At 45.0% G+C, this 20,239-nt stretch overlaps 1 protein-coding gene across 3 annotated transcripts in view; it reads left to right on the plus strand.

Moving 5' to 3' along the window:
- The window catches only part of LOC139690897 (3',5'-cyclic-AMP phosphodiesterase-like), an 843,102-nt gene that overhangs the window by 264,663 nt on the left and 558,200 nt on the right, over nt 1-20,239 (plus strand). Inside the window, exon 1 of one of the 3 annotated variants that reach the window (XM_071588516.1) lies at nt 13,327-14,894. The exons of the other annotated variants lie outside the window; for them this stretch is intronic. Within the exon in view, the coding sequence (XP_071444617.1) occupies nt 14,617-14,894 (278 nt within the window). The 5' untranslated portion in view covers nt 13,327-14,616. Of the gene's footprint in view, nt 1-13,326; nt 14,895-20,239 lie in introns of those variants that run through there. 3 annotated transcript variants of the gene reach the window in all.

Genomic DNA, 20,239 nt, shown 5'->3' on the forward strand with positions numbered 1-20,239 from the left:
AAACCGAGCATTAAAACTTTGTTTCGACAAATGTTCTGAGAACAGCGTTCCTAGTATTTGAAACCCTTGAACCTAGGTGCCTTTTCAACTTCATCATGGGGTTGGCGGAAAATATTAGAAAGGGGATTCCGTGTGCAGGAGGGTGATTCGATGTACATTTTATAGCTAAGGAAGAGTCATTACTTATGATTTACGTGATCATGGTAAAACGACTTTGCGAATTTATCTCCTTTGATTTGTAATCGAGTTACGCTACGTTTGATAGGTGCTGGGCACTCAATACTCGTAGGTCGCTCAGAAGTGCTGAAGTCCGAAGGAGGTGGGAAGTTGAGGGGGCAAGGCGACGGAGATAGAGAAAATAAAAATTTCGCGAAACTATGACGTAAATAGGGGAGTGCAATGCAACGTGAAGCATTTAATGGGTGTGCCAGCGTGCTTGTTCCAATCATGGCTAGAGCAAAGAGACCTCTGTGAACTTTAAAAACATTGTGAAATGAAAACGACCTCAGTAAACCAGTGTGTAAAGAAACGACACTACTTAATAATAATAATGATAAAAATTTCCCAGATAAAGTTAAAAATTACATAATTGAATAATTTAAAATTTCTCTGATAAATATAAATTGTGCAAATTGCTGCGTGTTTATGTTATTTTTTCCATAGAACGAAATACAGAATTTAATACAGAAAGTGAATCTGAAATCAGTAAGACGTTTTTGGATTCTGCTTCCTTTAAAAATCATTATATCGGAACTCAGTGATTTTATTAAAAATATCCGTAAACTAAAAAATGTTTTCATTTGATAAATAGCATCTTCGTAATGGAACGTGTTCCGAGACCTCTATTTAAAGGCGTCCAAACACTTATGATCTATTTATCTGCTAGAATCTACTGCTTTATGGTAGGTTTTTGGATGGACACAGACTGCAAATTACTAAATTTTCTAGCGTCCCCTAATAAGAAAACATCTAACACCCCATACTACAATAAACAATCCTTCAATTCAATAAACATTCTATCTTCCTTCATTCCGTCCGATATCCTGATTCTTTTCCTACGCCCATCTCGTTCGCTTGAAATCCTCCCCTTTGGGGACATATTTAGCACTCCGTCGCCAATCAAAATACACTGCAGCCATGTTTCCTGCCTTCTTTGGATTTCTCCCAACAATCATCTCTTCTCCCCACCATCCGTAGTATTTTTTTCGATTGGTTTCCTATCCATCTACTTTGCCTTTTCCATCCTTCTCCATTTCCTCAAAGTCTTCAATCTACGCCTATTTCTTTCTTGCACCTTGTTGATGTCCGTCCATGGGTGCACTTATGCTCTCTTCCTCGGAGATGAAATCTCTCCAGTCCACATGGTTTCGGGGTGGGCGTTGAATGAGTTCTTCCGATCCGTCCAACTGGAACCCGAAATATCAGCGGTCGGAAAGAATGAGAAAAAATCCAATCTCAACCAACCGATGTGTGGAAGAGGGAAATGATAAAATAAAATTTATTTTCTCCAGCTTATAGACTGCAAATCCAGAAGTACGCTTAAGGAATAATTGGGTTCAAATTATTATCATTATGACAGATATGGTAACACAGATTGATAGATGGGAGCAAATAAATATGTGCATTAATTTGTTTTTTACATTTTTATAAACTCACTTGAGTGACAAAGACTATTAATTAGATCCTTTTAAAATTTTGCGAATGCGTTCTAGGTTATTAGGGTCTTTCTATGTTCTTCTTATTAACTCAGATAGGACCTAGGACCTTAGCATTGTTTGCCTCTTCAGCTAATCATGCTTTCCGCCCCCATATTGTCTTCTAGCCCACCTGCCATTACCATTGCCTCGCATTATCAAGTCCCCTTCCCTATCGCTTCCGAGTCCCGTGGTTATTCCTCTTCCTTCATTCCACTGATATTTATTTAGCTTTATAAGGATTTATTATTATAGGGAGAATTAATCTAACGCTGTCCTTGCCTCTGCCCCTGCGCGATCGCTCTTCCTTAAAAAGTAAACCTGAGGCGTACATCAACATGTGTATTTTCTATGTGGATACGGATATGAATAATTTATCTGTGAAAAGTAATTTAAGTGAAAAATTTTATTTATATGGAAGACATTTTTTTAGAATTCGAATGTATCCATAAATATTCGATGACTTTCCGGTTCGATTATTTTTATTTAAAACTGCAAATTTTTAATGAGACCAGATTAAAAATGTTGCCAAATTTTCCTTTGGGTAAGTTTTAATATTCCCCTAACTTCTTACTATCGTAAGCGTTTACGTATATTCCATTGAATATTTGGCATACATTCCTTTTGGCATACATTCCCCTGTAATAGAGGGGAGAATGTTAGGCAAACGAGGAAAGGGCAGGAACAGGATAGGGATGTTGGACGGGATGAAGGGAGGAAGGAAGTACTCAGAGATGAAGAGGGACCTGATGTAAAGTAGGATGCGGGAATTTGTGTTTTGTTAGGAGTTATAAAATATTTATTTGGTAGTTGTACCATCCAAAAACCTACCTTAACCGGTAGATTACCTAATAATAATAATAATTTCTTTAACTTGAAGTGGTGTCCTTCTTCAAAGAGATAGTTGAAAGAAAATAGAAAATATATGGTTTCAGATAGAATATATAAAATTATTTTCGAATATTTTTCTATGCAAGTTTTCGCGAAACTCTAAAAAACCGAATACCAATGGTATGTGACATTTTACCTTTCTTGTAACGTATATTTTTTACCTACAGGGTTGCACGTGAAAAAGTAAATGATGTTTACTTGAACTTGACGACTTACCTCGTATTAAATAAAAATTTATGAAATAGTTGAGAGAATCCGTTTAGAAGATAATGTTTCATCGATTGCTTAAATGAAACTGAATGTTTATTTGCCATTTAACAAGCATGAAGATATGGCATATGGCTGAAATCATAAAAATTCTTGTTAAGGTAAAAATGTATGTATTTATTTTGTCTGACGCGAATTACTTTTCCCGGGCATTGCTTCTGCAAGAGGAAGTTTTATGAGTAATTCAGAGAGCTTAAGTAATGAGTAATTCAGAATTGATGCTATTATTAAACTTGTTATATTTATTCAGCATATTTAGTAGTTTCAGATGTGATGTGGTGAAGAACTAGTATTACTATTAACCACAAGAGCAAAATTTTTCTAGTCAAAAACTGCTATTATTTGGCCGTTAGCAAGTTCGTATTTTTCCGTTTTTTTCAATGTATCACGTCATTGCTTCAATCCATGTTTTTCAAGGCATTATATTTGTGTCAACACATATTGTGATGACTTCATCGAAGTTGTATCAAATAAGCTTTCATTTAATTATGATTGACTTATTTTAATAAGCACGAAAATTTTGAAATAACTTTCGACAACGGTTCAGTTTATTCATGCTATCGGGATGCGAGCCGTAATGTTAAAGCGCGCACGTAACGGCTGAAGAATCTCACTTGTAAGTGGACCCAACTGGTGGTCTGATGCGAGGCCTAGGGAGAGAACAGGGCGTAGGCACGTGGGATGTGAGCAATCCAGGGAAGTCTGGTGACATGGTCGGAGGGAGAGGCGGGTGGGGGTGAGAAAATTGCGGTCTAGGAAATCTCATAGTTGAGCGACGCGAGCGGAGGGTAGGGTGGAAAGGGAGGGTGGAGAGGGAGGAGGTAGGCGCCAGGGCGGCGGGTGAAGAGAAGTGGAAAAATGCCAAGCAGTTTGGGGTGCATTGGGGTGATGGCGTGAAGCATGGAAGTGGGGGTGGGGTAGGGGTTCATTGGTTCATAAGAGCAGATGGTAAGCGTCATGCCTGGGGCCTGGGAAGAACGAATGGGGAAACGTGCTGCTGAGATTTTGTTGACATCGCCCAGCGAATACACAAATGGCTTTTCATTTCATTGCTCCCCTGGTTTCCCCCAAGAGCAATCATGCGGCTTTGATATGATATTGGTCATCGAATTTTCTCTGACTCCGAAATAGGATTATGGACTTCATATTAAATGAGTTTGTAATTTTCCACAGAATTTATTTCACAGTACAACGCGTTTCGCCGACTTACGGCATCATCAGGTACAAGTTACTTGTACCTGATGATGCCGCCAGTCATTAAAACACGTTGTACTTTGAAATATTCCGTGGAAAATTCCAAACTCATTTAATATGGACATCAAACAATTCCACAGAGTGAAGCCTGAAAGTGTAACGTATACAGGATTATGGAAATCATCACATCATCTTAAAGCCATCTGGAATTCCTGATTTTTAATTTCTTGCGAATCCAACTTTGATTTCTCTTTTTATATCAATATGGCGTAATTAGGCATATTTGTTGAATGGTACATAATATGGCTGTATATTTTATCATGTGTAAGAAGCAATTGTCAGGAGTGACAGCACTTCCCTCACTCTCCAAGAAGGTCAGGAAATAAATTACAACTACATATACATTCATTCTATAATCAATCTCAAGAGCGCGTTCATCAGTGATTCGGTTGGATACACAAATTGATAATTAGTAGAGCAGGAATATGCTTCTCATTAGTAACTAATATACGAGTGGTAACCCTTTTCAATTTGACTTTAGGCGCCCATCAGGCCCGCCGCCGACAGCTCTTGTAGCGTCACATCCACCCTCATAACGTCACTTTCCTAACTTGTCTAAGATAAATCGAGAATGCCGACTTCCTCATTTTTCAAAAAATATAATTAAACTTTTTTCAGCATCTAGTGAAATACCTTATGATATACCAAAAAAATATTTGAGACGTGAAGATCATGGCTGGTGACTTGTGATCACTAGATAAGGCCTTCCGTTAAGGAATTCAAAAAGATAAAGGTAGGTGTACTGACAGAGCATTAGAAAGGCAACTTCAGAGGATAACGCATCGCTGTTTCTTCGATTGATTGTCTACACGAATTAATTCACTACAGGACCACAATTTTGTGAGCTGTTTCTTACAGCATCATTAATAAGGTTGTTTCATTTTCGTTTAAATATTTTACTCTTTTGAATCTATATCCATGTGATTAATGACTGGTAAAAGTTAATGGCAGGTGGTGAAAATTGATGCGTTGGAACCAATTATAAAAATATCAATCGTGGCATGTCTCAAAGGGCTTTTCATCCGTCAGTTGCAAGGGAACGTATATATAAAGCCGAATGAAATTTCGCCTCGAGGGGTGAATATGATAAATCGAATTCCCTCCAAAGAAAGAGGCCATCGATTTGAATTGTATTAGCTGAAGCAATGATCGATAAATTCCAGGACGCATAACGGATAGAAATGAGGCGATTACTAACGATTCCATTCATCCCATTGAGTTTGAAATCGAATTTTCCCATTTCACGCGATTCGAGATAAATATGCGGATTTGTAATCGAAAAGCACCACACTGTGAGCCAAACTTATTCTAGCAGAACGAGGCACCACACCTTTGAATTAGCGTTATACTGTATTCTAAATAAAAAAGCTTATTTTTATTAGCTCCCAGATAGAGGTCCTAAGTGATTGCATCACCTTCCCCGATATCCGCGCGATCAGCTCGATGGTTAGCGGCAAAGTTATTTTCTACAACCGTAATTAAAAGAGGTGTAGCGGGCCCTTTGTGTGGCGTTGAAAAATAACTTCGGTAATTAGTGAAATTGATCAATCCTAAATTCATCGGCGGCCGTAGACGTAACGTGTTTTGTGTCCACCGTACGTTTTGTAGAGCTCTCGCAAGGGCCGAGTTTAGAATTTGTTAATCGGCACATTCCGCCTACGCGCCCTCACTCACCCCAGCGTTGTTTTTGTCTCTCCTCGAAAATAGCTCCCGATCCACCGACGACCACCATCAGGCCCACTCGATTAATCCCACAATTAATTTTAAAGGCACATATACCCCAATTCCAATGTCCCAATTCCCTATTCCTCTTTTATTCCGGCGAACCAATAAGGCCGTTCCTCTAATTTCACCAGGCGGCATCAGAACGGCGCTGATCATGTACTCATGGGAATCAGCCATTAATAATTTAACTCCTTCTACTCAAATCTTCCCCCTCCACCTCATCCCCCCCGCCGCTCCTCGAACTCCCAACTTCGCCCATCGTATAATAACGTTCGATCTACAGGACCGGCAACAAAAGAGGATGATCCCATTGGGGGGGGGGGGCGGAGGAGTCGGGATTGGGGTGCAAAGAGAGGGAACGACGACTCCATCAGGAATTAATATGTCAGGAGGGAAGGAGACCCACATTTCAAAATGACGGACAAATCGCTTGCGCTAACTCTCGAGAGAAGGGAGGAAGGGAGAGCAAGAAGAGAACGCGTTTCGTTCTGGGGAGTGGGCAAGGCGAGGTTTGGGCGGCAGGAGGAAAGGCGGGAGGGGGTGGGTTGACGGGGGGAAGCGGGGTGTGGAGAGAGAATGGCGGGGACGGGCCGGCGAATCGAAAGAAGAGTAATGGGTCGTGTGGGTGTGTGTTGGGACAATGGCGACGTCTTGGTGGATTCAATGGCGAGCCGTTTTGGTGGAGTCGGCGGAAGAGGAGAAGGGAGGGGGTCACGGGGAGTGCGGGTGTGGGGGAGGTGTGCGCGTGGGCGAGTGGATGGGCGGGGAACGGATTGACCGAACGAGGGAAGGGGCGCTGGGGGTTGCCCCAAGAGGGGGCGGCAAACACGAGAATGGGGGCGTCGGGTTATGGATGGGGAGATAACTGTCGTTTCGGGGGGGGGGAGGGTTGGGTTGGGCGCGAGGGAGAATTCCGGGTGACCGACGAATGGGAGACTTAACAGAGACGCGCACACCCAAATAAAAAAAAGTACACATAAGCCCTCGGAGTCGTTTGTCGTTGGATGGAGTCCCTTTTCTTTGATGCACAGTTCCGAGCGGGAATCCCACATAATTTCAGCGACCCAATGGATCTCAGCAGGGTGAATGCAATCCGTTCTGAAGAAATACGGATGCTCTCGCTTAGGTAATAATAATGATTTTCCCCTCCGGAAATGTTCAGAAATCCGTTATATATATATATATATATATATATATATATATATATATATATATATATATATATATATATATATATATATACATATACACACACATTGTTCTTTTTCCGAGATAAAATGATTCCTGATAACGCTCCCTACTAAGGAAATGAAGACAAAACATACTTTACCGAAAAGTAATTGCCAATGTATTGATGCGATTGCAGTACAGTATAATTGGAAATATTTTCATCACATCTTTTCCGGTCATTTTTATGCCCAGTCCTTAAATATACGATTATTTTATACTTCTCTTTTACTGTTGTGTGATAGTTGTAAATTCCTACTGTCAGTAGTATGCTATTCTGAATCATATCTTGATTAAAATGATAGCATTTACTATGAACCTTTTTAATAGTTTAATGTCCTACCAAATAAGAACCATAAAATATGTTAAGTGATTTCTATGAAAACTATAGTGCCTTTCTTTAGAATTTCGATATCCACCGTCACCGATCGTGGATTTAACCTATGGACATCATTATTTTGACATATCAATATAACTATCAAGATTATGGTAAATCTTTACGATGAAGTTCATACGCTGGAACTGCGGTTAGATAATGGAAATATTCTGTGTTAAAATGCAATAGCTTTTATTATCTTAATATATTTCCAAAAAGGTGAGCCAGAATATTTGAAATCAATTTAAATGACACTTTTTTATCTTTTTTTGAGTTCATCCTTTCCGGTGAATGTTAAATTAATGCTTCAAAACTAACTCCGCCGTCACACTCAAATATTTAAATTGGATGAAAAAACTTGCATTATGAATCTTTTACTTGGACATTTTCCGGCTAACGGATCTATGAAACCGAATGAAACAATTAAAGAAAGATGAGGACTGAAGAGAAAGTCAAATTACAGTTAGTTGACCTGGAGTAAAATGCCTTTGGGGAAAATCATTAGGCATCTAAACTATGCCACTCTAATGCGTTTACTATTCAATATTACTGCTGATTCATACCTCCTAGATGTCGGGGAAAGTTTTAACTGAAGTTATATCCAGTACGTAAGTGAATATGCCTATCCTTCTCATGATGATGGGAATCTTCAGAGTTACAAGGCAGAGGCACACAAAGAGACATTAATTGCCTTTCTCTCGATCAACACGTCTCATCGTAGAACTTTTGAAAAGAAAGTTGAGGCACTGCATCAGCTAAGGAGCTGATTGGTCGACAAGGAAGAGCTCATTTTCCTTTACTCTCAGCAGTGCCACGGAATAGTGATACCTCATTGTTTCCGTCTAGCGTCGACGACGATGCTTCACACCTAAACGTGAGAGAAGTCGGATTAGGCGGGGCGCGGTTGGGGGCGGCGCAGAAGAGAATGGCTCCACCGTAGAAAGCAGTGAACGAGGAGCCAATGTGAGGGTGGAAGGGCATTGGGATCGCAAACGATTGATGCTGCTCTTGGAAATAGGGTGGATGCATAGGCGGTATGTCACAAGACGGGCTATTCTCTTCGCCAAGGAATCAGAGTGATAGAGGTGGGCTCGTAAAACCAGGCTTGGACGCGGAATCTCTGCTGGAGAATGTTGTCGTGGAGTAAACGGCGTAATGTGTTTTCTCTGTGAGAATCATATACCCTTGAAAGCAATAAAGATGGAGAGATGGGGACAGAGAAATTCGACTTTGAACCCAAAGAATTCTCATCCGCTCCCTGGTGTACCTCGCTTTTATTTATGAAATAAATATTCGTCTACTTTACCAAATTTAATGGTAACTACGCACGAAAATAATGATTATTCTAGCCCATACCCATTTGCTTAAGCTCTCGGAGGATTTTTTTTGATGGGAAATTAAAATTATCTTTCTCAGATATACTCACAGATCCTATATTCGACAGAATCCAAGACGAAAATTTAAGCCCTTCATTCGTATTAGCGTGACAATTTTGCTCAGCGGATTCGCTCAACCCACTCCCTATCGCAGTGGTGTTATTAGGCGTTAAGGATTTGGAGAAGGGAACCTAAATATTGAGAGAAGATGAGGACTTATGGAATAGGAAAAGAGATGAGATGAAACCTTTTCCGCTGCCGCGCAACCAATCACAAGACCGATATCCCGGCCCAATCCCTACATTCTCTCCTCATCGCATGAGCAACCTTACCCCTCCCCCTCCTCGCCCTTCCCTTCACCGCTCTTCAACCTTAACTACCTCTCCACTACAACGTAGGGCACGACCAACTCTGCCCTCCCTTGTAGCTCAATTCTTTTGTCCGACTGGCGGCTCATCCAATCTTTCATCCATCCACCAATGCGTCCATTCCGTAGACCACGCGAGGCATTTTGTGGCCGTCCGCCCTCAATTCCCGGGAATCGCGTCTCCCTGTCCCCGCCTCCTCCCCCCCCCCCCTCGTGGCCGTCGCTGATTAGGGCTCCACAACCACCCCTCCCAATCTCTTCGCCCTTCCGTGCCTTCGCTGCGAACCTCTTTTCTTTCCTGCGGCCATGCTTTGACTCGAGAAGGAAGGGGAAACGAGGCGGAATAACGAGGAAATGTCGTTGATGTCGGATTAAAAAGATGGATACGGGAGACGCGGACGTAAAAGGTGGGAAGAAAATAGATGCGTGGATTTGAGAGGTTTTATTTTCGTCAGGGAGTATTCGGGAGCAATGACGGGAAATTTGGCGGTGCTGGTGGCCGTGCCTTTGTGTGTGTACGGGCGGAGCGCAAATTGCCCTCCCTCTTTCCCAATCCCGTTCCACTCCTCTGCTCTCTTTCTCTTTTCCCCCTTTCCCTCATTCCTTTCCTCTCTCGAATTCATCGTCACACACACACATACTCTCTCTCCTTCATCATTGTCTGTTTCTGAGGTAAGAGGAAATTGCGAGTTAGCTTTTACAAACCATGGTGCACGCACACTGCTGCAGTGGTGCGGGGATTCCTATTCGGACTTCCCAGCCTCGTAGTAATTTGCTTTGCCGCTGGAGCGAATTAATCCCGAATCGCTCACCTTTCACCGGAGAAAGGACAAGTTGCATCCACCGCACTAGCTTCTTCGTCCATCGTCACATCTAAAGAGCAACTCAACGCAAAAAGTGGGGATGTAGTATTTCAGTCCGTCGACGCATGCTACCTAACTAGACGTACTGCAGCCATCAAGCAAAAACGATGCAATGGCGAAGGGCATAAAATTCACGGTAGCCCGCCCACGGTCTCCATCAAAAATTTTAAATGCAAATTTTAACAACTCAAACGAATGGGCACCTTGACGTTGACTACGAAGCAGGGTCAAAGGAACATAGCTGTCAGTTTTCCATAGAAGTGAGCGTGGTCGTTCGTGGGGGTCAACGTCGGATCGAATGCATATCCAGGGTACCCCTTTGATCCCCGTTTCTCTCCCCTCTCGGATTTTTTCAACCAAGTTTCCCTGGCCTTCTTTCCACTAACTTTGTGACACATGGATCCACCGTCAGTTTATTGAACGTGATGTTTATCTTTATCGGAGACGTTGCCAAGTTCTTGTATGGGAAATTTTTGATTTCTTTGTCACTCCAACTCGCTCCTGACAACCCTCTTTGGTGTGTGTGTGCGTGTGTCCCAAGGGGGGAGACGACCAATGTCCTCCCCTTCGATCGCGACTCCGCCGACTGAGCTCTCGCGCGATTCACGCCGCCGTGTTGAAGTGGCAGCTGTGCTTAGTGGATGTGGTCCACTCTGGGTCACCTACTCGTACCTCTCTTTCGAATTCAGTGACAGGGGTGTGCTGGGGAAGAGGGCGGGTGTGGGCGAGGGGAGAGGAGCGGACAAGAGCCGCGGACTTGAAGAGGATGCTGGGTGTGGGGCAGGAGATGGCATGGGGGAGGAGGAAATGGGGGGGCGATGGTAGTTCTGGCGAGTCGGTCATCGGGGCGACCGCGTGACTACGTTTGAGAAGGAGGTGGTGACTGGGGGGAGTTTCGTGACAGAGAGGAATGGGGTGTGGTTGTATTGGCGGGGAAAGGATTGAAGTGGAGCCAGAAATAAAGCGAGATTTTTAGTGCGAGGAGGCATTGAGTTTGGAGGGAGAGAGTGAGGGGCTGGCGGTGAGGAGGAGAGAAGGAGGTAAGAAGGGAGGAGAGGCTGGAGAGTGGACTGGAGTTAAAAGGAACGGTAGGGGGGGAGTGAAGGGTGAGGTAGGAGGGAAAGGAAATGCCCACGTCTGGGGTCCTACGGAAGTAAACAAAGTGCTCGGGAAGGACTGAGGGAAAAGTTTAGGAGAAAACGAAGGCGATGAGATATAGAATTCGGGTGCTACGAAGGGGCCGTGAAGTTTATAAGGGAATTCGGTTTATTGGTGGGTGGGGTATGTGCCGGACAGAGGTCTGCCACATTGGCTCTGCCGCGAAACTGGCTTTGGCGTCGTATTTCCAATGCGTTTTGTAGAACCAGAATTCGGAATATGTTAGTCTAACGAGTTTATTCTATCCAAGAGGCGATGATAATGATATATATATATATATATATATATATATATATATATATTAATATATATATATATATATATAGATGTGTGTGTGTGTGTGTGTGTGTATATACGACAGTGAATAATAGTAGCCTATTGCAGTCACACATCGAATGCTTAGCATCGTGGAATATAAAATAGCAACTTTGATTTGTTTAAAGAATTGAAACCTCCCAGACTTTTTAAAGCCACTCCTCTAGGACAGTATACCTTTCCTGGAAATAGTGTCACATTCATACATGAGTATTATTATGTGATTACTATATGGACCCTTGTAGTAATGATAGCTTTACACTCATTTCTATACATTTCATCCATTAAGTGAACTTATTGACTATGAAGGATAAACCATATTTTACTTTTTAGATAGCTATTTCCTTAAAAAATTAAAAAAAATAGTGAATTCATCGTACTCTCCAGATAATTGATCGAATTAAACACAAATGGATAGGCACACAGGCAAAGTTATTGGATCACTCCGAGAGTATTTACTTCTATTTGAATTATTTGTCTATTGAATGAAAGTATTGGTTGAATGATCTTAATCAAATTCAACGGAAAATATATTTTCTATATCTACTTCATTTCCTTAATCGGGAAACCAGATCCTTGATAGGCGGCATTTTTATCACTATCTGATCGCTCAATAGCCGGAAATAGTAGAAATCGAAGGGAACATCTTATCTGCAATGCGTAATATTTCATTAAACACCATTGCAGTTTGGCATTTGAAAAAAACCATGATTCGATAATTCGGAGCGGAATTTCTCAAGTGGGCTTGAATGGGGCGTGTGGATGTCAGGGGGTGGGCGGCGGAGGGATGAGGAGAGGGAAAGACGGTCAGGGAGGGGAAAGGAATGAGGAGGGGGGAGGGAGATCCGAAAAGAAAAAGGCCTGCGGATGGAAACGGCGGCCGCCGCGGCGGGGGCGCGCTTGAAGAGAGGTTTGTGAACGTTCGAGAAAGAAGCCGGGCACGGAGTGGGGGTTGGGAATATTGTGGGAAAAGAGTGTCGGGAGGGGTGGGATGAGATCGGAACGGGCTGTGGCGGAGGGCGGGGATGAAAGGAGGAGTGCCGGTGGAAGTGTAGACGGCGGGAAAACAACGGGGTTGGGGGCAAGGAGGACGGAGCGGGAGAGGGGAAAAGCGAGGGTGAAGGCGGGGGGCGGGTGTGGAGGCGGGCGTGTCGGCGACTCACAGCCAGTCAGTCCTTGGGGTGCGCCAGTCCTTTCGAGGGAATGGTGGGCTGCAGGCGCCGCGGCGAGGGGCGAGTGGAGGACGCGCTGCCGTTGCTTCCGCGGCCGGGAAGGGCGAAAGAGCGGCCGAGCGTGTGCTCGGGAATCACCCTCCCACCCGCTTAGTGCTTCTCCGGGGAAGAGGAAGCGTGTGGAAAGTCGCTGCCCCTCACCCCCCACGGCGAACGAACGCCTTCCTCCCCCCGTGGATGCGTCGAGGGTCGTCCCACGACGAAATTCCACCGACCTCCGCACACTCCGCCGATTAATCAAAGGATTCCCCTCCCGCCCGCGGACTGGAGAAGAAGCGGGGTCGGCGCGACGCGGCACGTCCCTCTCCTTACCCATAGGCGTCCACCCTCTACCGTTTAGTGCCCCGCCGGCATCTCCGAGAACCTCTCACCCCCGATAAGCGCGCCAGAGAAAATATTCTTGTGCCTTTCCTACGGGGAATAAAGTGTCTCTCTCCTCTTCCTGGAAAACATTCGTTCTCCCCTCGCCCCTGAGCCTTTCATTGCCGTGTGCACCGCCCCCGATAGCTCACTGTGGTCATATAGGGACGTGGGGCTTCCGAGCCCGCCCCTCCACTCGCTTCCCCCATCGCCCCAACCCCGGTTCCCCTCCCCCCTTCCTTCCACGATACCCCTCCGTGGTGTGAGCGGACGGGAATATTTTCGCTGTCAGCACTCTATTGTTTTTACTCCCCCTCTCCCAGATCTTCCCGTTCCCTCCCATATGTGTGTGCGCGTGGGTCGTGGGGTCACTTGAGGAGATAAAAGGTTATTTTTTCCCTCCCCTTCTCACAGGAGGGAGGTACGTGGTGACGGAAGCACGGCCACGAATACCTCTTACCTCTTCGCCTTCCCCACCCCCAGATCCCCAGCCTCGTCCTTTTACAAGATCCCGCCTTATCTCTTACTCAATCCCTCCTTCTCCTTCCCTCCTTCCCCTAACCAACTCCTCCAAGAACGTCTCCCCTCTTCCGTCCCTCCCTCCACCCAGCCCACCCCTCCTTATTCCACCTACTCCCCGCCTTATCCTTGTCCAACTCCCACACTCTTTCTCTCTCTCTCCCTTCCATTCCGCCCGATTTTAAATCGTCGACTGCGGTGGCTCCACCACGCATCCTGCGATCGAAGCATGAGTGTCCCCTCCGCAGCCTCCCGGAGTCGATCTCCCGGAGCGTTCGGCTCCGGCGGTGGTGGGGTTTGTACCGGGAAGTTTCCACCGCCGCTCTCTCCGCCGAGGACCTTCCGGTTCGGGCGTCTCTTCTCGGCGCCGGTCGCCTCATCCCGGGCCTCGCCCCCTCCCTTCCCCCGGCCGGTTCCGCGCCCGCCCGCCGGCCCACACGATTTGAGTCCCCGCCCCCACGGACGGGGGCGCGTTTTAGCAAAACCGCGTGACTCGCCGCGTGCGCTCGCCCGCTCCCTCCCCCGGCGGAGTTTCTCTCGCGTCCCATTCTCCCGCGCGGCAAAAATCGCCAAATTTGTTCGTGCCAACCCCGTGAGGAGAGTGTAATAATCCAATCCCTGAGCAGCCTCTTGTGAGTGAAGTGTTTCTTCTGGATCCGGGAAGAAATAATATTCCGTCGCGAGTGTGTGTGCTCCATGTGCCGAAGAGTGTGTCCGATTGGATTACGTCGCCGGGAATAATCGGGAATAAGGAAACAAGTGGAAAGGAAAAAAAATATCATCACGCGCCGGTACGGTATTCGTCACCGGGAATAAGGGAACAAGTGGGAAGGGAAAAAATAACCGTCACGCGCCGGCACGGTATTCGGCAGAGGTCCATTCTGTCCAATACGCGTCGCCGGGCATCGGTCGCGTCGGAGGTGGGACTACCATATTATGCTGTTGAATTGGGCGGTTGAGCGAGACGGCGACTCCGGTCGGGGGTCGGAGCAATGCTGACGTTTTCGGCGTTGCTATGGTCATGGCTGCGGGTGTCCGACCCCGTGGACGAAGACCCCTCCTCCGTGCACTTGGAGGAGGAAGAGGAGGGGGACACCGAGGACGGGGGAAGAGGGGCGGTGGTGGAGGAGGCCCCGTGGGAATACCGGGCGGGCCCCTGGACGAGGAGGAGGATTCCCTCGCGAAGGGCCTTCTCCGCACCCGGGCCCCCGAGGCCACAGGCGAGGAGGTTGCCGAGGTCCAAGAGACACACGGGCAGAAGGGCCGGAAGGTAATGGGTCTGCGGATGATTTGAAGTTGACCTATCACTCGTGTGAGCAGTGCATTTTAGCGGGTCACTTAGCGGTTAGTTTCGAATTCCTCTGAAATTCCTGTGTCATACTTACAAATGTGTGTTTTGCGATAAGACCGGCTTCAAATATTAATAAATAACCTAGAGTAAGTTTTAATTTTACCTTGTAATGTTAAATATGTATGTAATGCGTAAGGCTGATATCTCCACCGTTAAACTAAGGAAGATAACTAAAGTTGCGTCCATGAAATGTGAAATTGTCGTCCAAAGTTGCTCGTTTTTCACATATCGGGTTTTATTTTTGTGGAAGAGATCCCGATAACTTGAGAATAATGGCCACTCCTTGATGGTGACTCCTATGGCCAACTATTGCCATTAATTTATTGAAAATGAACTACCGTAGTTCATCTGCCACAAATACAATGCATATGGAAGTCGTAACTATGGAGCCAAAATCCGAGGAAGGATCGTGGCCAAAATTCTCCATGCCTTCATTTCGTATGCTGAAGTTCAGATCTATGTTATGTAATAGAATCATGATTTAATTCAGGCTAGTAGCTATCTCTCTTATATTCAATGAACATAAAATGGTTTTACCGATGATATTGATGGGCCAACCTAATGTTATGGAAGCTCTTGTCATTTTGCCAAGCTGAAATTGAATGAGAGATTCGGATCGTATGTACTGATGTTTGGAAATAATTACATATGTCGTTTCAGTGCTAGGAATACCTACATATGCAACGCTCAGTGGGTCAACTAGTGAAGAGTGATCCGAGGTTGTGAATGAGGTTAATAACTTGGAGAATATGGGCCAATTTTTCCCACCCGGAGACATGTCACGTTACCTCAGTGGACACAAAGGAACGAATGCGGAGTGTTCCGTTGTGTGTGACGTCTTCTTGGCAGCGATAAATACTATCGGAGATACGTGAACCGTCAGGCTGATAAGGTTTCTTCCATCTTGGTTATCTTTTCCATGGGGCATTATGCTTCAGTTTGGCTAGAGGGTGGTCGAAAAAGTCCATCCTGTGCAAAGAATTAGGTGTAATGAGATAAACTATTCATATTTGTATTCAATCTCAGGTCAGGGGTCGCTGACATAAGGCACTTCGGAAGACTGATTTCCTACGAGACTTCATTTACTTTGAAGCTCGAGAGGTCCTTGCCTTCCGTAAACAACTTAATTATGCCTCCGCTTTATTAACAAGCATAATTGTTTCATTCGCGCCATTAGGTGAAATTTTATTTAGGCAGTTGAATTTCATTTCTTTTATATTTCATTTACAATGTTAATCTAAAGTTAGATTTATTTTTGATGAAACGGTGGCAATTTCGATTTGAACAAGTATATTTTGTTTATTTTAGTGGTGCAGTCATGACAATATATCAAGGAGAAACAAAGGCTGAACCAGGTCCGTTGAAAAATCTCATAGGTTTTTATGTCGAATGCATTGTTAACATCAGTATACGTGTGCTTTTAATTGCTGCATTTGACTGCATTTTTTTAAACTAAGGTAAAACCATGAGTTCTAATTTGACAGGATTTCCGTCTTCAAAATTACCTCCAGAACACTGAAAATTGTATGTCACTTCTTCGCTTAGCGAGATGGTGTTTGATGAAACTTCTTTTTTAATAAATTCGCTTACTGTATGCGTATTGATCAGAAGTCCTGTAACTTACGTCCATCGTAGACGTTCGCAGTCAACTTATCCATTTTGCGGAGGCCTTTTTGAATCTTGCCAGCGTCTCCTTACAGCGTGAAAAAATTGTGAAAAAGGGAAGAAACTCCACATAAAGGCAGCGTTAGGGATCGATTCCGGTGGAAGTGTCAAGAATAATATCTGGCGTTCGTGAGCAAAATTTGGAAGTAGGCGTGGCAATTCTCGGTCTGGAAACGACCCGAGAAGCCTTCGCCTTCTAATATGTCTTCCTCCTCCCCCCTCCCTCCCCCTTCGTCTGGTTTAAACAATTTTTCTGCGTCACACTTTTTTGGCCGACTCTATGACTCCGCGGGATGCCAATACGGTCCAGTTTCGTCCGAGTTTTCTCTTCACTCCCTTCACTTTCGCTTCATGTACCCAGACATTCGCCATTGCAAGTCCGAGAGGACATTTCGAATTTTTGATCGGTTCCTTCCTTTCCTCGCCCCCCTCCCATTCACCCAGAAATTCTCCAATATTTAACTCTAATATCTCATTCCTCCCCACCTGCTTCCATCTCTCCGCAACTAACACCTGGTGGCCGCATCGTAATCCCGATCCCACACTCCAAATGTTAACGCCGGCCCTCGCCAGCCCTCCCGCTCTATCCAATTCCGTCTGCATTCTCCTCGGGCACCCACCCACACCGGAATCATCAGGAGAGAAGTCGAGGGGGAAGGCCACCACGCGGTGATCCTTGCTTTGGCTTCTCTCCACGCTTCCACTAGCTTCTTCTCCTGCCTTGGGGGTTTTAATGCGATTAGAGTGTGTGTGTGTGTGTCCAGATGGGGGCGTGCATGTTTGTCTGTCGGTTGAGGGAAGGAAGGGAGTAAAAAGAGAGGAGGAGAGGAGCCGAGAGAGAAGGGATGTTGTGAGTGAGAAGGGGCGGATTGCCCCTTCGGACACGGGGTCGAAGGAAGTAAGAGACCTACTGGTGTGGTGTGACGGATGAGTTCGAGGTTCCTGATTGGCTCAAGGTAGCAGCCAAAGGATCCCCGGAGCGCTTCAGTATATGGAACTTACTCAAAGGGGAGGATGGGCGAGTGGTTGGTACGTGGGCGGTGTCTTTTCCCTGCTGCATGTGCATCAAAACAGGAATTAACTGGGGATAGTGGAAGGAAGAGTATTGTCCTCATCACGACCGCCTCCGAACCCTATGCGTCTCTGTCCCCATACAAGCCCGGCTTCCTAATCTCTTTATCCGTGGCCAAGGCTCTCATGGGAAAGGATGAGCTTAGCCTGTAGCATGTTTTCCGAGAATTAAAATTCTTCTATTCTATGACTTAGGACGTACTCCTAATTGACTTGGAACAAAGCTCGTTAGATGCGCATTGGATTCCATCACGTGTACCCATCGCTCGCGTACGCGCTCGGAGACCCGCGATCGGACGTCACCCGCCGCGCGTCGACGATGGGAATGTGCACCTGCTCGCGTCAATTGGCTCCGGAAATTACCTAATGTGTCTGATGAAATGTTTCCCGGCCAACGAAGCAATTAAAGCGGTTGATGCCCTAGCCTCATGTCACACCAAGCAGGTCATTGATTCTCTCATATTCCAAGGGGAATTATCTCTAACCATCCATCCTTTCAGACGCGCTGTCAGGCGCAGCAATATATCGCGCGAGTCTTTCAAACGACGTGTCGGAGCGAGGAGACTGCCCTAATGAAAACACCGTGGAGACCAAAGCTCATTCAGTGCGTATGTGACGATGTTATTAGTGCGGAAAAATGCCTCTGATTACATTCCTTAAACCTGCGCGAGCGCGGCGCATTTTCCTCGCTAATGAAGTCCCCATAAGCAGCGAGCGTGTTCATCGGCGTGGACAATGAGGGATGTGTGAGGGGGTGTGAGGGATGTGTGAGGGGGTAGTGGCGCGGGGCAGAGCGCGATGGCTTCTGAGATTGTGTTGCGGTCCTCCCCAGTGGGGGAACGGTGCGGCCCTTGGGGAGTGGAGATTGAGGATATTCTTGCATGAAGGACATACGGGAGGGGGATGACGCGGCGGTGGAATGAGGGGTCGGTTATATCTGGCTCGTAGTCACTCCGCAACGGACCCCCTGAAGAAATGAATCTTATTGTTTGTTCCCGCGCTTACACGAAACCTCCCTAAGTTCCAATTATTCCCAGATTCTGGGACATATGCTTATTAGGTCAGAATGGGAATGGGGAGAAGCGAGAAATATTCGACGGCCAAATATTCTTATTATGCCTTTTTTTGCTACTCCCACACTGGAGAACCGGGACAGAAACAATAAACGAAACCACGCCATATCGGATGTTTCGCCGTGTTTTCACTGAATTTTTGAATTTAAATTGTATACATTTAAATTAATTGCACATATGAACTATTTTTATCATCTTAGGTCCTTTTAGATTTCCCATTTGTGTATACTTATATCTGGAGCGGATCACTTGAACCTGAGTTGAAATGTAAATTTATATCTTAAGTGTATTTATGAATGCATCGCAATATCGCACCGACTCCATGGGAGTCTTTTTGGAAGAGTTGAAACTGCCATTTGGCAAATTATTCATCAACGATCGACTCAAGCTTTGGTTTTTTTTAAATCGAAAACAAACAATTGAGTTGGCTTTATAAAATCAAAAATAGTGCACCGGTCGGTCAAGGTAGATTTTTAATAGACCCATTTAGTGCACACTTCCATGCTTTTCTGATTGATTCAGCCATTATTTTTTGAATCAGCGTTCAGTGTGCCGGATACAAATATCCTATAGCTACTTATTTGCTGTGTGAAACATGGGGCAGTGATGTGTGAAATGGCGGACTAAGTAACCATTAAACTGTGAAATAATTAAACTGCCAACCGTGAAGATCATGGTCTCGATATCCTTGACAGCTCCTTCAACTCGCCTCCCCGCATTATTACCGCCATGCGCTAGCAGAACATTTTCAATGCTAAATTATAATCAGAATAAAACTATCTTCACGCTTTTTTTGATTAAGTTTTTTCCGACGAAATTAATTAATCTTAGCTACAAGCTTCGTTTTTTGCCAAAATCTCTCAACATTAATTGGCCTCCTGTACACTTCCCCAATCACAGCGGGAGATATCTTATCGCCGTCAATCGACGCATATCACCCCTCTTTTTCCTTCCTTGAGCCCTAATAAGAGCCTTATCGAAAATATTTAAGAAGATTGAGAAGTCACCTGGCAACCTCTAATTTTGAACACCTTACCGAGTTCTTTCCGTTGTCGTTTACGTTGGAAAGATGGTTTCAAAAGATGAATGGTTTTGTGTTGAACGGGGTTTTTGCGCCATTTAAACCGGCTTAGACGGCAAAAGATGATAGTCGACTTTGATTTGCTTTCTCTGATGCTTAAGTCCTTGTTTCTTATTGATAAGTTTTCGAGTAAACTGCCCAATTTTTCGTGTAGTAAAAGGTAATTTGTTTGCATTTCTTTACATTTCCTTTTGATGTAGTAATATATGTACGTATTAGATATACGTTGAAACAACTCATGTTGACTTGTATAATTAAGAAAATCTTGGAATTGATTTATTTCATTGTCATTTTGTACCTTGTAGTAGGTGGGTTAGAGGCTTATAAATAAAATTTTCGTGGAGACTCGTTGGCAAAATTTCCATGGATGAACG

The sequence above is a fragment of the Hetaerina americana genome, unplaced genomic scaffold (genome assembly GCF_022747635.1).
Source record: "Hetaerina americana unplaced genomic scaffold, ioHetAmer1.1.p SCAF_3, whole genome shotgun sequence".
NCBI lineage: Eukaryota > Metazoa > Arthropoda > Insecta > Odonata > Calopterygidae > Hetaerina > Hetaerina americana.